This window comes from Musca domestica, unplaced genomic scaffold, assembly GCF_030504385.1.
Source record: "Musca domestica strain aabys unplaced genomic scaffold, Musca_domestica.polishedcontigs.V.1.1 50, whole genome shotgun sequence".
Lineage (NCBI taxonomy): Eukaryota > Metazoa > Arthropoda > Insecta > Diptera > Muscidae > Musca > Musca domestica.
The window spans coordinates 4,716,169-4,731,193 of NW_026712347.1; the positions used below are offsets into that span (position 1 = coordinate 4,716,169).

Sequence of the window (15,025 nt, forward strand, 5' to 3'; positions counted from 1 at the left end):
AATAAACTTGAAGAAACCGATAAAGAAAAAGTAATCAAAGACCAAAAGAAATCAAAGGGATACGAGAAATGTAAAGATTCCCCGGACAAGTCCATGCCGAGTAACAAATTTTTGGACTCTCTTTTAATGTGCGAAAAGGAATTAAAAACACTGCTCTTGGAAAAGAACAAGGAAGAGGAGGAAAAGAAAGAAATGCCTAATGGGCTGTATGATGAAAGTTCTAGTTCTAGGGATACTGATATGACCACGGGCTCATTGGTAATACCGGAAACAGAATTTGCAATGCAAGCAAAAGTCAAAAAAGTACAGGAGAAAAATGATATTTTATCTTCCACTGTAAAAGGGAGTAAAGACAATAGTTTAGTCATGGATGAGGACGATGAGGATGAAATGTTCCTAGCAGCCATGGAAGCTGAAATACAGTTTACCCAAACAAAAACCAATGACCAGTCTAAGACAAATGCCAATTCATCTAATGGTTTGGATAAAACCAAGGATGGTGTCCCCGAAGATAAACATAATTCAAGTGTCAAATTGATACCTCCCTCTTTGAATTCCACGCCTGACATTATTGAATTTAAAACAACTACTGAGGAAAAGAAAATATCCGCAAGTCTACCCACACCACCTGAGATATCCATAGAAAAGGAATTGGATTTCGATATGGAGGCATTTATAGAACCATTCTCAGAAGAAGAGGAACTCATGAAAGAAGGGTTTTTGGGAATTCAAACATTATGGTTACGAAAAGCTATAAAATGGTAAATAAATTGTAAAATGGTACCCTTTGGTATTACAGGGTGAGATAAAAGAAAATGCAATAAAGTCAAACGCCAACATTTTTTTACATTTTTTTAATCTTATTGAATGAAAGCGAAAAATGTCGGAAATAGCAACAAATTTTAGAATAAGTTTAGATTTGTTCGAATTGGTCAACTTTGGCACGAATTATGACCTTGATACGGCCAATGAAACCGTCACACGTTGCCCGTATGTTGCTCTACGGTATTTTAGCCAAATCCCGGCGAAGCGCTTGCTTGAGGTGATCGACACTTTGGTATTTTTAGTGCCAACCTTGCTTTCGAAAATACTCCAGACACAATAGTCCAACGTATTGGTGTCCGGAGATTTTGGTGGCCATTATGTGCTGAAAATGAAGCGAGGAACCTCATTTTGTAACCATTCTTGTGTGGTGCGTGCTGAGTGCGATGGATGGATGGACCATCGGCCACCATCGGCGGCTCACACCATCACCATGGCCGGCGCTTGAGTTCTGGTGGCCAACCGAAGGTGCACATTTTCAGCTGACCTCTTTGGCAAGTAAAAACGATCATTTTGTTTCTTTACAAACTGCTGGACATCGAATGTTTTCTCATCGGAAAAACCCAGATTCGGCAGTTCACCACTTTCGGCTATGCGAAGCTCTTTTAAGTCTACTTTCTTTCTGTTGCGGTGTAAGTTCTTGCGCTTTTTGGAATTTCAATGGCTTCACTCCGAGCTCATTTTTCAATATTTGCCGAATAGAAAATTGCGATATGTTCAGCTCACGAGCCATTTTTTGGCCACTACGACGCGGGTTTCGATCTTTACTTTTCGAACCATTTCTGCTGATGTTGCTGTTTTATTCCGCCCACTTACTTGACATCGGGCTACGCTACCAGTATCACGGTAACGGGCACAAAAGATTTATTCACATTTAAATGCTAACGATAGCCACTTGGGGGTTTCCAGCCAAATATAAAGAAATCACACACAATCTGGAAAATTCTCACCAAAATGCTTTTGTACGCTTGTAAACAATATAATGAGCTCTCACTGAAATATTTCTAACAGCTGTCGGACGAGTGGCCTAGAAATGACAGCAGTCTGAAGTTGGTTCCAGTTTTTTCATCTCACCCTGTAGATAGAAGACTGATGGGTGTAAAAGATTTAACCTTCGATTAATCTTTTCCAGGTTTCGGAATTATTACTTTTCTTTCCATGCAGACGGATAATACCCTACTCGAAGAATGCTGTTAAATATGAGTAACATTTGTTTAATAGCCGTAATTAATTCGTAATTTTTTGAGAATGTTTGAAGTAAATCGATTTTTACCAGGAATTTTATTAATTTCAATGAAGTTATACCTTTTTCATTTCTTTTAGGGAACATCATATTAGTTTCGAAACAATGAGAGGTTGAACTGTCGATTATCCGTGATTAGGTGTAAATAAAAATTAAAGGCGCATGACAAATTATTTTATTAAATTTTTTTTTAATTATAATTTTATTAAAATTATTAAAATTTCTTCTGGCTCAATTACGTGTGTTATAAAAATGCTGAATATGTGTGAAAAAGTCACCTTACATTTTACTCCAATACTGTGAATAAACTAGACTTTAAGGAGCAAGTACATAAAAAGCTTGAAGTCATGGCAGGCATATTAACGTCAAATTATAATGGAAAACGACGGCAGGATTTTAGTGCCGCTCTATAATCCCTTTATGAAATGCCACAAAATATTCCTAGCCATGACTTTAAGCTTCTTATGTACTTACACCCTTAAAAATACTTTCACGGAATAGATTCAATTCGAAGTCCCATAGGAATTTTTGAAACTAAATTATTTTAAATCCTTCAGATTTCACGTCAAATAGTCCCTAGGATACTACAAAATTCGAACGGAATAAAACACTTTAACATCTCACCAGTTTCGAATAATATTCTTTGGTTTCGTTTTATTTTCAACATTGATACAAAAATATTTGATACGGATAGATCAACCACATACAAAACTACTTACATACATATCTACTTATTTATGTCTATAAAAAAATGCACAATAATTTATAATTTCAAATGAGCAAATCAGTTCAATAATTACAAAACTTAATACTATGATTTACTTTTATTACTCCTATAATCTGGATGCTACAATAATAACTAAACTAAATAACTTCGTGTTGTTGGAACACTATAATCACTGGAAATCGGTTTGAATGTGGTATTATAACGATTCTTGTACAAATCACGCGGTTGAATATAGACCTCTTTGAAGTCTTCCGAAATATCACTGGGCACCCCATGTATAATAGCACCACGTGGCTCCTCGGCCATTCTCAACTCAACTTCGGGTTCATAGACATTCTCCACAATAGATTGTCGCCTTTTTACACGTGGTCGAAGTTCCATAAAACTTTGAACTTGAACCTTTTTCGTTGAGATTCTCGTACAGGCCAGCGTGATGCTGAGCAGAACACAAAATTCCACCACGGCTATAATGAGACTTGCCGCCAAAAAGATGACATACTGTTGACGATACCAGTTATCTAAGTAGCTAAGGCAGGGCAATGTAAAACGATATTGTGTGTAGTCTTTCTTTTCGAACGATTGACACTGAGTCTCATTAGCCGGTTTGGGATCCAAATGACTTTTCTTATCTCCCGGATTATCCAGAATGCAACAGGTAAGTGGCACCACCCAATCACGTTGCCCATACGGCTGTAGCCTCCACAAAGATATCTCATAATCACTGTCACTTATCATTCCACAACAGCCAAATTTGGCCTGAGCCAAATCCATGGCAACGGTGAATTGTTCTCGTCCAGGAACTCCATAATTTGCCTGCAAAGCTTTGGTCATTTTCGTTTCATCCAAATTAATGCCCAGACAGTGAGGCCATAATGTTATGGCCAAGCACACAACGGATTCGGCTAAAAGTAGTACCACAACGGTCAGGAAGTAAAAACTCAGACAGCAATAGGTATTCAAACAGGATGCCCAGAAACCCATCATTGCTGCAAGCACTGCAATTAGGCCGGCCATTGCCAGTCCCACAGATATGTAATAGAAGAGGGGCTCAGGCAAGTCATTGAGTCGTTCACTTGTAGCAGCCAACAGCCGGGAAAGGAGTATTCTTTTTGTATCCGTAAATAGATAGAAACCCGAAACGATAAGGATTGTGCCACATATCTGTAATGAAAAGGGAAATAATTAAAATTTATTGCAATTGTTCAGACGTTATTCTATTGATTGAAATGAAAGTGGTTTGTTTCTTAATTGGTATAATTTGAAGCATACTTTCAGGCGTCACAAAGTAATTTTACTTTTATTTACTTAAACAAAGAGACAACAGAATGCTATTTTTTCATTCCTCGACAGATGCCTTCCCGAAATATTTCAAATATTTGTATTCCAAAGTGACCTTAATATAGGTGGCAAGTTCTCCTTCTCCCACTTTTTTATACCCTTCATGTCTTTGTGCATTTGGTTGTAACATGGAATAGGAAGCGAGGTAGACCAATAGTTACTTTTGATGATCTTCATAGAATCACTTTTTGAGTCGATTTATGCATGCCAGTCCGTCTGTCCACGTATTCTTGTGAACAAAATACAGGTCGCATTTATTATCCGATTGAGATGAAATTTTCCAAACAATATTTTTTTGGCGCAAGGACGAATCCTATTGAAATTTGTGAGAATCGGATCATATTTAGATATAGCTCCCAGATATATCTTCAACCGATTTCGGGTTAATTGTGCACCAAATGGCAAATATAAGCCCAAACGACCTGAATTTTGGCACATCCGACCGAATTCATCCTAGAAACAAATTTGATTTGTCAAATTTGATAAAAATCGGTTCTGATATAGCTACAGCTCCCATGCATATGTTTCATCCGATTTGGTGTTTAAGTCCTCACATTCGTAATATGCACTCCACAAGAATGATATTTGGTACCAGATATCTTATAGAGCTCGGAAATACCTTTGCTAAATGTTATCGAGATCGGGTAAGATTTGGATACAGCTCCCATATATATCCTTAATCCGATTCCAGGTTTAATGTGCAAATAATGGCTAATATCAGCCCAAATAAACTGAATCTTGGACATTACAACTGAATTAATCCTAAAAACCAGTACTTCAAATTTGGTGTAAATCCGTTCAGATATAGCAATAGCTCCCATATACAGGGTGATATGAAAAAACTGCAACCAACTTCAGACTGCTGCCATTTCTAAGCCACTCGTCCGGCAGCTGTTAAAATTATTCCACTGACAGCTCAATATATTGTTTACAAGCGTAAAAAAGCATTTTGGTAAGGAATTTTTCAGAAAAAAAGTTATTCGTGATGGAATTCAAGCGTGATAGTGTGATTTCTTTATATTTGGCTGGAAAACCACAAGTGGCTATCGTTAGAGCACTCCAGCATTTAAATGTGAATAAATCTTTTGTGTCTCGTACCATTGCCCGTTACCGTGATACTGGTAGCGTAGCCCGATGTCAAGTAAGTGGGCGGAATAAAACAGAAACATCAGCAGAAATGGTTCGAAAAGTAAAGATCGAAACCCGCGTCGTAGTGGCCGAAAAATGGCTCGTGAGCTGAACATATCGCAATATTCCATTCGACAAATATTGAAAAATGAGCTCAGGGTAAAGCCATTGAAATTCCAAAAAGTGCAAGAACTTACACCGCAACAGAAAGAAAATAGACTCAAAAGAGCTAAAGAGTTGCTTCGCTTGGCCGAAAGTGGTGAACTGCCGAATTTGGCTGTCTCCGCTGAGAAAATATTCGTTGCCCAGCAGTTTGTAAACAAACAAAATGATAGTGTTTACTTGCCAAAGAGGTCAGCTGAAAATTTGTACCTTCGGTTGGCTGCAGAATTCAAGCGCCGGACATGGTGATGGTGTGGGCCGCCATAACAGCCGATGGTCGCTCTCCGCTCGTATTAATCGACCATGGCATCAGAATAAATGCCGAATATTATCGCGAAAATATTCTGGAGGGGGTATTAAAGCCTTGGGCACGCAAACATTTTGGTCGCAGACCTTGGACATTCCAACAGGACTCAGCACCATTACACTCACCACCATTGCACTCAGCACGCGCCACCCAAGGATGGTTACAAAATGAGGTTCCTCGCTTCATATCCAGTGGACAATGGCCACCAAAATCTCCGGATACCAATCCGTTGGACTATTGTGTTTAGAGTATTTTGGAAAGCAAGGTTGGCACTAAAAATAACAAAGTGTCGATCACCTCAAGCAAGCGCTTTGCCGGGAATGGGCCAAAATACCACAGAGCAACATTCGGGCAGCATGTGACGTGGTTTCATTGGCCGTTTGAAGGCCATAATTCGCGCCGAAGGTGATCAATTCGAACAAATCTATACTTATTCTAAAATTTGATGCTATTTCCGACATTTTTTGCTTTCATTCAATAAAATTAAAAAAAATGTAAAAATTATGCCATTTGACTTTGTTGCAGTTTTTTTATCTCACCCTGTATATCTTCAACCGATTTCGGGTTAATTGTGGACCAAATAGCCAATATAAGTCCAAATAAATTGAATCTTAGCAATTTTGACTGAATTCATCCCAGAAACAAGAGATTCAAATTTTCAGATATATAGCCATACCTCTCATATATATGTTTCATCCGATTTGGTATATATCTTATAGAGCTCAACCAAACCCAATTTTATCGAGAACGGCTAAGATTTGGATAAAGTTCCCATATATCTTTAATCCGATTTCAAGTTTATAGTGCCATAATTTGGCTAATATCAGGCCAAATAGTGTGAATTTCGGGAAGTATGTTTCCATTTTTTGGAACTCGCCTCCGATACAAAATGTCTCCGTCAAATTTTATTGAAAATCGATTCAGAATTTTATATGCTTTCTATATATTAGTTCCATCTGAAACCAAATTATAACTGTTCTCAAGCCAAATGTTGATATGTGGTATGATCTACTTCAGATAAATTCTTTTGTTACGGGAGCTCTGCTAAATATGCAAAGTGGTTTAGGGTATCATATAGTCGGCCAACCCTACTTTAGACTTTCCTTACAGTTTTATCTTTATCTTTAACATTTATATTGCATATTTTTAGGTGAGTTCCATATTAGCGTGAACTAGTGCAAAATTTATCCAACTGGTAACTATTCAAAATCCAACAATGACGGTGGTGTGTGTGAAAAAGTCGGTTCAACCTAACATAATATCGATATTTCCCAAACATGTCCACTTTGTTGAAGAGTATCAAAATTGGTCGTTAAAAGTTCAATATTTTTTAAAATGTTCGCTAATAATATTGAAAATAACGGGAAAATAACAACAACAACCATCCTGATGCAATACCAAATTAATTTAGTTATGCTTCGATGATTGTTTTCATTTTTTTTTTTTTTGTTGTGTTGTCTTCTTCACTTTTTCTGTTTTGTTAAATTCCAAATTATGAATCAACGAACAATAACAACAACACCCAACCACCATCATCCTCAGTCCTCAATGTAAAGCCACAAAGAGCAAACGATCGCCTGTAATTTAGAAGTTTTTGTTGTTTTTTTGTTTTTGACTGATGGATAACACGATTTTTTGTTGTAGTTTTATACGTTTTTTTTTTGTTATTGTTTATAGTTATAATATTCGTAACCATTATATGGAGGGGGAGATATTCATAAGTATGTCTATCTAAAATGAATAATCGTTTCACTTTCTATAGAAAAATAAACAAAAGTTACACACATATGTACCCACATCCACACAATATCCAAACTGTTCGCATGCCCGCCCGAGAGTCTGGCTTTCGTGAATCATTAAGTCGTCATTATTTTTGAAGATTTTTAACAAATGGTTTTTCAAAATAGATTTAACGCCTTGAGCATGTAATGCATGCAAATTTGTATGTTTATATACACCCATATGTGTGTGTGTGTGAGTGAGGAAAATTGCTGATGGAAATTTTTGGGCGGTATAAATACGTTTCATCAAGTTTTTTTTAAATTATGCTATGAATCTACAATATCTCCAACGAGTAACAAGATACTCAAATGTAGTTTGAATCAAAAAAATTGTTTTTTTTTCAATACCTGCTACAGGTGGTAAAGATTTAAATGCCAATAAATACTAAATGGGGTAAATGCTCCCAAAGGCTAGTTAACGCATTATGTTTCAGGCTTATGTCAAATAGTAAATTAATTTATAGTTTTATAGCATACTTTTAGGCGCTCGGCGCCCAGTAAGGAAAAGTCAAAAGTCGGGCGGGGCCGACTATACCACCTATCAACATTTGGCTTTAGAGCAGTTATTGTTTGGTTTCAGAGCGAACTAATATATGGGAGGCATATCTAATTCTGAATTAATTGTCACTAGATTTGACGGAGATATGTTTATCTTGTTTACCAAATAACATTGCTATAGAATGCATGATATCACTTCGAGAAGGATTATATTAAAAAAAGTATATCGGAGCCGAGTTCCACAAAATGGAAATTTCGTCCCGAAGTTAACTCCATTTTGGCTGATATTAACCATTATTTGCACAATAAACCTGAAATCGGATTAAGGATATATATGGGAGCTATATCCAAATCTTACCCGATCTCGATAAAATTTTACAAAGGTATTTCCGAGCTCTATAAGATTTCTGGTACCAAATATCATTGTTGTCGAATGCAAATTACGAATGTCAGGGACTTAAACACCAAATCGGATGAAACATATATATGGGAGCTATAGCTATATCTGAACCGATTTTCACCAAATTAAATGTTCTTGCTTCTAGACTTAATTCGGTGGCATGTACCAAAATTCTGGACTTTTGGACTGATATTGGCCATTTGGTGGACAATTAACCCGAAATCGCTTGAAGGTATATATGGGAGCTCTATCTAAATCTGATCCGATTATCACCAATTTCAATAGGGTTCGACCTTGGATCAAAAAAATATTGTTTGGAAAATTTCAGCTCAATCGGGTAAAAAATGTGACCTAAATTTTGTTCACAAAAATACATGGACTGAAGGACAGACGGACTGACATGCATAAACGAGTCAGAAAGTGATTCTATGAAGATCCTCAAAAGTAACTGTGGGTCTATCTCGCTTCCTTCTCCATGTTACAAATAAATGCACAAAGACATAATACTCTTACCACTATGCGGTGTAGGGTATAAAAATGTTGATCCTTTGTAGGGAAGGTACCAGAAAGAGTGAACCTAAATATTCCATCTTCATATCGGATCTTGTTTTTGTAGATGTGTAAATTTTAGAATGAATCGGATGCTTATTTTGAATTTTATGAGAGCTTGGGTTATTTAACATGTTGGCCCGTTGTGGGGAAGGTACCAGAAGCAGCGGTCCTATATATTCCATCTTCGCACCAGATCTTGTTTTTTTAGAAATATTGGGAAGTGTAAAAGTTTAAGATAATTGGATGTTATAATTATTCCAAATTTCTACCCTTTGTGAGGAAGGAACTTGATGACGTGGGCCGATATTATTCTTTTTCGCACCCGATCTAGAACTGACTAAAATATTGCAATTTGCAAAGTTTGCACAAAATCGAACGATCCCCTTTCTTTCTATGATGTAAATTATTTTCTATGAAAATGTTCACCATTTGTGGGGACGTATCTCCCGATATTCGGTATTTTAGCCACATTTTGTCCACGGAATTGTACCAAACTTGGTATAACGAGTTTGACGGTAGAATATTGTCTGTATATGCCCACTTTTTACTATAGCACCGATATAACTTTGGATATTCAGTATTTTAACGATTTAATTCACATTTTCTAACAGATCACAGATCAGATCGGAAAGAATAATAGGAAAATGTTTAAGTTTTACAATAAAAAGTCTTCAAAATCCTTAATTTTGAAGTTTACCGAGCAGGATATTGGTAAAACCATTGCATAATCCATCTAATTTTTCTGATCAAAATTATTTCAAAGTCCCCATATGTAAACCAACAGAGGCCTGAATATCAAATTTCGGCATTTCAGCACTATCCCTTCACCGAATACCAAATTTAGTACAATTCAGTATTTTTCATACAAATTTAGGACGAATATCCAAGCCACCGCCAAATCTCAAACACAAATACCACCAGTAGTCTAAATATCAAACTTCTGAAATTTATCTCTTTCCCTTCACCCAATACAAAATTTAGTACCATTCAGTACTTTTCGTACAATTTACCCAATGCCAAATTGTAACGAATATAGTACCATTTAGTGCATATAAGTACGAATTTCCAATCGGTTCGCCCAAATCCAAATTGTACAAATTATCGTACCATTTAGTACACATAAGTACGAATTTCGAAAAGTTCCTACATAACCCAATTCAATACTCCGACAGTAATCTTAATTCAGCCGTCAGTCAATCAATTACTTTTCAGGATTCCAGCTCTATCGGTTAACACAAATCCAAATTGTATCAAATTTAGTCCAAAGATTACTGCATTCCCACAGTAATATCAAATTCAAATTTTAGGATTCCGCCCGTATCGGTTCGTCCAAGTACAAGTTGTACCAATTTTAGTACCATTGAGTACACATACTCAATTCACTACCCCAATAGTAATCATAATATCAAATTACAGCGTACCTGCTCCTCCCAAATCGAAATTTCAATAAATTTTAGTAGCATTTAGTACTTTTCGTGTACATAAGTATACATTTTGAAAATTTCCTCCATATCCCAATCCTACACTCCGCCAGTATTGTTAATTTCAAACATCAGGATTCCATCCGTTCTTTAAAATTCAAATTGTACTAAATTTGGTACCGTTTAGAACTTTTCGTATACATGAGTACCTCTTTACATCGACTCTGCTTCTCAACCTTGATTACCGTTCCAAATTTCAAGTTTTTAGGTCTAACCGTTCACATGATGAGAAATGACACTAAATGAAGTACATTTTTGTACACTTATAGTGCGAATATCTAAAAACACTTGGGTACATCAAACATACACTCCATTAGAGACCCTCATTCCAAATTAAAGAGTTCTAGCTCTACTGCTTTCTCAAATACAACGGTAACCATATTTAGTACCTTTTAATACTTTTCGTACCGTTCAAGAACAAATTTCCAAAATTGCAGCCGTATCTGACCCTTCCGGCCAAGAGTGACCCTCAACCAAAATTTCAAGATTTTTAATGTTTCGGTTCATCCTATTATCAGAGGATATAAGAAATGATTAACTCAACCTTGATTACCATTCCAAGTTTTAAGCTTTTAGCTCTAACCGTTCACATGATACCAAATGTGGTACATTTTTGTACTTTTCGTTCACTTATAGTGCGAATTTCTAAAAACCCTCTGGCACATCTATCATAGACTACATCAGTGACCCTCTTTCTAAATTGAAGAGTTATAGCTCTACTTTTTTCTCAAATACAACGGGTACCACATTTAGTACCTTTTAAAACTTTTCGTGCCGTTCCAGTACGAATTTCCAAAAACCCAGCCTTATCAGACCCAAGAGCGACTCTCAACCAAAATTTCAAGATTCCAGCTTCAGCCGTCAGTCAATCAATTACTTCACTCTTTTATTAATATAGATAATGTTATTATTATTTCGGTTCACCCTGTTAGCAGAGGATATAAGAAACGATTAACTTTCCACTTGGCCGAATTTTACGCCACTTACACTTGACGTGTGTGTGTTGGCGTGGGGGGAGGGGGTCAAAAGACTCAACCGAAGCTTCAACATGACATACTAGCAAACATAATGCTTTGGACACAATGTCAATGTTGTTTTTCAATTGCGTATTAGACCATATACGGAAGACAGACCGTACGATTCGGTTCTACAAACATACATTTTTTGTTGGAACGCGCTACCATAAATGACAATTCAATTGCAAAGAAAGAGTCACCATTCAATGAGTCAATGTTAATTAATTCGAAAATCATTATCACTCGAACAAACTGCGTGCGAAGAGAACGAAGAAGCCCTTGGTAAACTGGGAACTATAACGGTCTGGCCAAAACCACAGCCTACGAAGAAACGGGGATTGTTTTGAGTAAATCAAATTCAAAATAAACTTTGTGGTTTATCAGCTAGTCAGTTGGAAATGGAAGAACCTTGTGTGTACTTCACCCACATAGAATAGTTTCCCCATAATTGCTATTATGAAAAAAAAAAAATAAATTACAACATTTTAAATAGCTACTAAATAGATTCCGTATATATGTAATTAGGTCTTCGTAATGACGTATGGGGATTCGGGTATTAATACTTACTAAAAATAAAAAATTACAGCAATTGAGCAAAAGTTTATGATTGCAAAAGCGACCCATTGTGCCGGAAGATGTGGAGCATAAACACAAGCTAATAATCCAAAATGCACTGAATTGGACTACAATGGACAGGTCGAATGGCTTTGGTGTGGATAGAAGATGTATGGATTGTGGACCAAAAATTGTTAAAATTTTAAATTCAAATCGGACTTTGAATATTTTAATTCATTTTCCAAACAAATCACATTTTTCCCCAGATTTCCTCGAAATATGATGGTAGTTCCGTTTTTCGATTAGATTTGTAATAATTCAAAAGTTCTTTTTTAATATTCACACGCTATTTCGTTTTTGTTTTCTTATTCATAGGCCATTCTCATTATCCATATTTGAGAACGTTTTTGTTGTTGTTGTTGTTATATTTCTTATTCTTTTGTAATCAAACAAACAGCCAAACAATGCCTTAATTTATCTGAAAACGATCACCAAGTGCTTGACTATTTTATCACTAGTACTAGTATTTCACTGCATAGTCATGCGCCCATATTTTATTGTTTGAAACCAACCGATCCGCCGTTACACCACATACGATCTGAACCGTAGCTTAGCTTTTTTACAACTAAATGAGCAGCAGCGGCGGCCACATTTTGTGGCAACATGACGTCGGTGGTGTAGTTCAATGGTTATGGTTTACGTCGACGCCGGCTTCGTTGGCGTCATTATCATTGATCCATTGCAACCGCGAGAGACCACACACTACAGCAGAGGGCTCTCACCTTTGCTCTGGAGTGGAGCCGTTAAATGATATTCAAAAGTCGTCTCTTGTTTTGTTTACATTTGTTTTAATGATGCTCTCGTTTCTCTACATTTTATAAATTCTCAATTTAGTTTACAATCATTATGTTCAGGGAAGGAAAGTCTGAATTTTAATACCCTACACCTCATAGTGTTAAGGGTGGAGAAGGAAACGAGATAGACCCATAATTACTTTTGAGGATCTTCGTAGAATCACTTTCTGATTTATGCATGTCAATCCGTCTGCCCATGCGTGTTTGTGAACAAAATGTAGGCCGTATTTATTATCCGATTGAGATGAAATATTCCGAACAATATTTGATTGGTCCAAAGACGAACCCTATTGAATGTGCTGAGAATCGGCTCAAATTAGATGTAGGTCCCATATATATTTTCGTTCGGGTTAATTGTACGCCAAATGGCTAATATCAACCCAAATTAACTGAATTTTGACACATCCGACCGATTTTAGTCTAGAAACAAGTACACCTAAGTCTGTTTTTACACGGTAGATTGGTTCCAGAAGAAGCCGTGTAAAAAAAAACCGTGTAAAAAAGACATTGATCTTATACAAAAATGGGTGATTTGTTCCTAATCTCTAAAACCTATTAAAATTAGTGAAAAACAAGAATTTTTATTTTTTTCTTTACCAAAAACGTCTTATTGCATTAACAGTTCACAAAATATTAACACGTTTCAATTGCTCTGACCAGTAAATTGTATTGTATGCACATAGTGCTATTCACATTTGCTTTGACCAGTAAAAATTGTTTGTACGCGCTAAAGGGGAATTCACTTAATTATTTAAGCTAGTGTTCGCAAATTATCGATACTATCGATGGTTTCAGACTTTTTTCTTTCATAAATACTTTTTTGTGATATGAACATACTTCGCAAAAATTAAATTTGACAAAAAATTTAAGTACATAAAATTTCAAATCGTGCTAAATGGAATAAAATCGTGTAAATAAATTAAAAATATTCAATTTTCAAACCGTGTTATATCAAAACCGTGTACAAAAAGACCGTGTAAAAACAGACTTAGGTGTACATGGAATTCGGAGGAAATCGTTTTGGATAAAGCTATAGCTCTCAAATATATTTTTCATCCGATTTGGTGTTTAGGTCCCTCAAATTCGTAAAATGCACTTTACAAGAATGATATTTGGTACCAGATATCTTATAGAGCTCGGAAATACTTCTGCCAAATTTTATCAAGATCGGTTCAGATTTGGATATAGGTTCCATGTATATCTTCAACCGATTTCAGGTTTATTGTGCAAATAATGGCTACTATCAGTCCAAATGGTGTAAGTTTCAGGACGTACGTTTCCATTGTGTGCAACTCGGCTCCGATACATATTTTTTCAATATAATCCTTCTCTAAGTGATATCATGCACTCTACAGCAAACTATAACTGCTCCAAAGCCAAATGTTGATAGGTCTACTTGAAATATTTTTTTTCGGGAGCTCTACTAAACATACATAGTGATGTAGGGTATCATATAGCCGGCCCCGCCCCATTTTTCCTTACTGGTTTTGTTTACATTTGTTTTAATGATGCTCTCCTTTCTCTGCATTTTATAGACTCTCAATTTTTACCCTCCACCATAGTATGGAGGGTATATTAAGATTGTCATTCCGTTTGTAACACCTCCGTCTATCCGTCTGTGGAAATCACTCTAGCTTCTGAACGAAATGATGTAGGTTAATAAAATTTTACTCAAATGTGTATTATGTCTGTAGGACTTTTGGTATTGAAAATGGGCCATGTAGATCCATGTCTTCGTATAGCCCCCACATAACGGTACCTCCCTATATTCGGTATTTTGATGATTTTGGCGACATTATTTACAAGATTTGTTTCAAATTTGGTATTTGAAGTTCGTAATAGATACTACAGCATAAATCAGAAAATGGGCCATGTAGGTCCACGTCTTTGTATAGCCCCTATATAACGGTACCCCCTGATATTCGGTATTTTGATGATTTTAGCGACATTATTTACCGAAATTATTTAAAATTTTGTATTTGAAGTTCGTAATGGATGCTACAGCCTATGACAAAAAATTGTCTGTGCAGGTCCTCGTCTTCGTATAGCCCCCATATAACGGAACCCCCGATGTTCGGTATTTTGATGATTTTAGCGACATTATTTACCGAGATTGTTTCAAATTTCACGTCTGAAGTTCGTAATGGATACTACAGCCTAT

The 15,025-nt window shown here is 36.2% G+C and overlaps 1 protein-coding gene across 1 annotated transcript; it reads right to left on the minus strand.

Annotated features, from left to right (window-relative positions):
- Positions 1-2,685: 2,685 nt before the first annotated feature.
- On the minus strand, positions 2,686-12,623 carry LOC101889809 (tetraspanin-11). The gene is made up of 2 exons (XM_005182104.3): positions 12,023-12,623; positions 2,686-3,953 (listed from the first exon to the last, which is right to left on the minus strand). Exons 1-2 carry the CDS (start codon positions 12,077-12,079, stop codon positions 2,925-2,927), a joined length of 1,086 nt encoding a protein of 361 aa, XP_005182161.1. The 5' UTR covers positions 12,080-12,623; the 3' UTR covers positions 2,686-2,924.
- Positions 12,624-15,025: the final 2,402 nt, after the last annotated feature.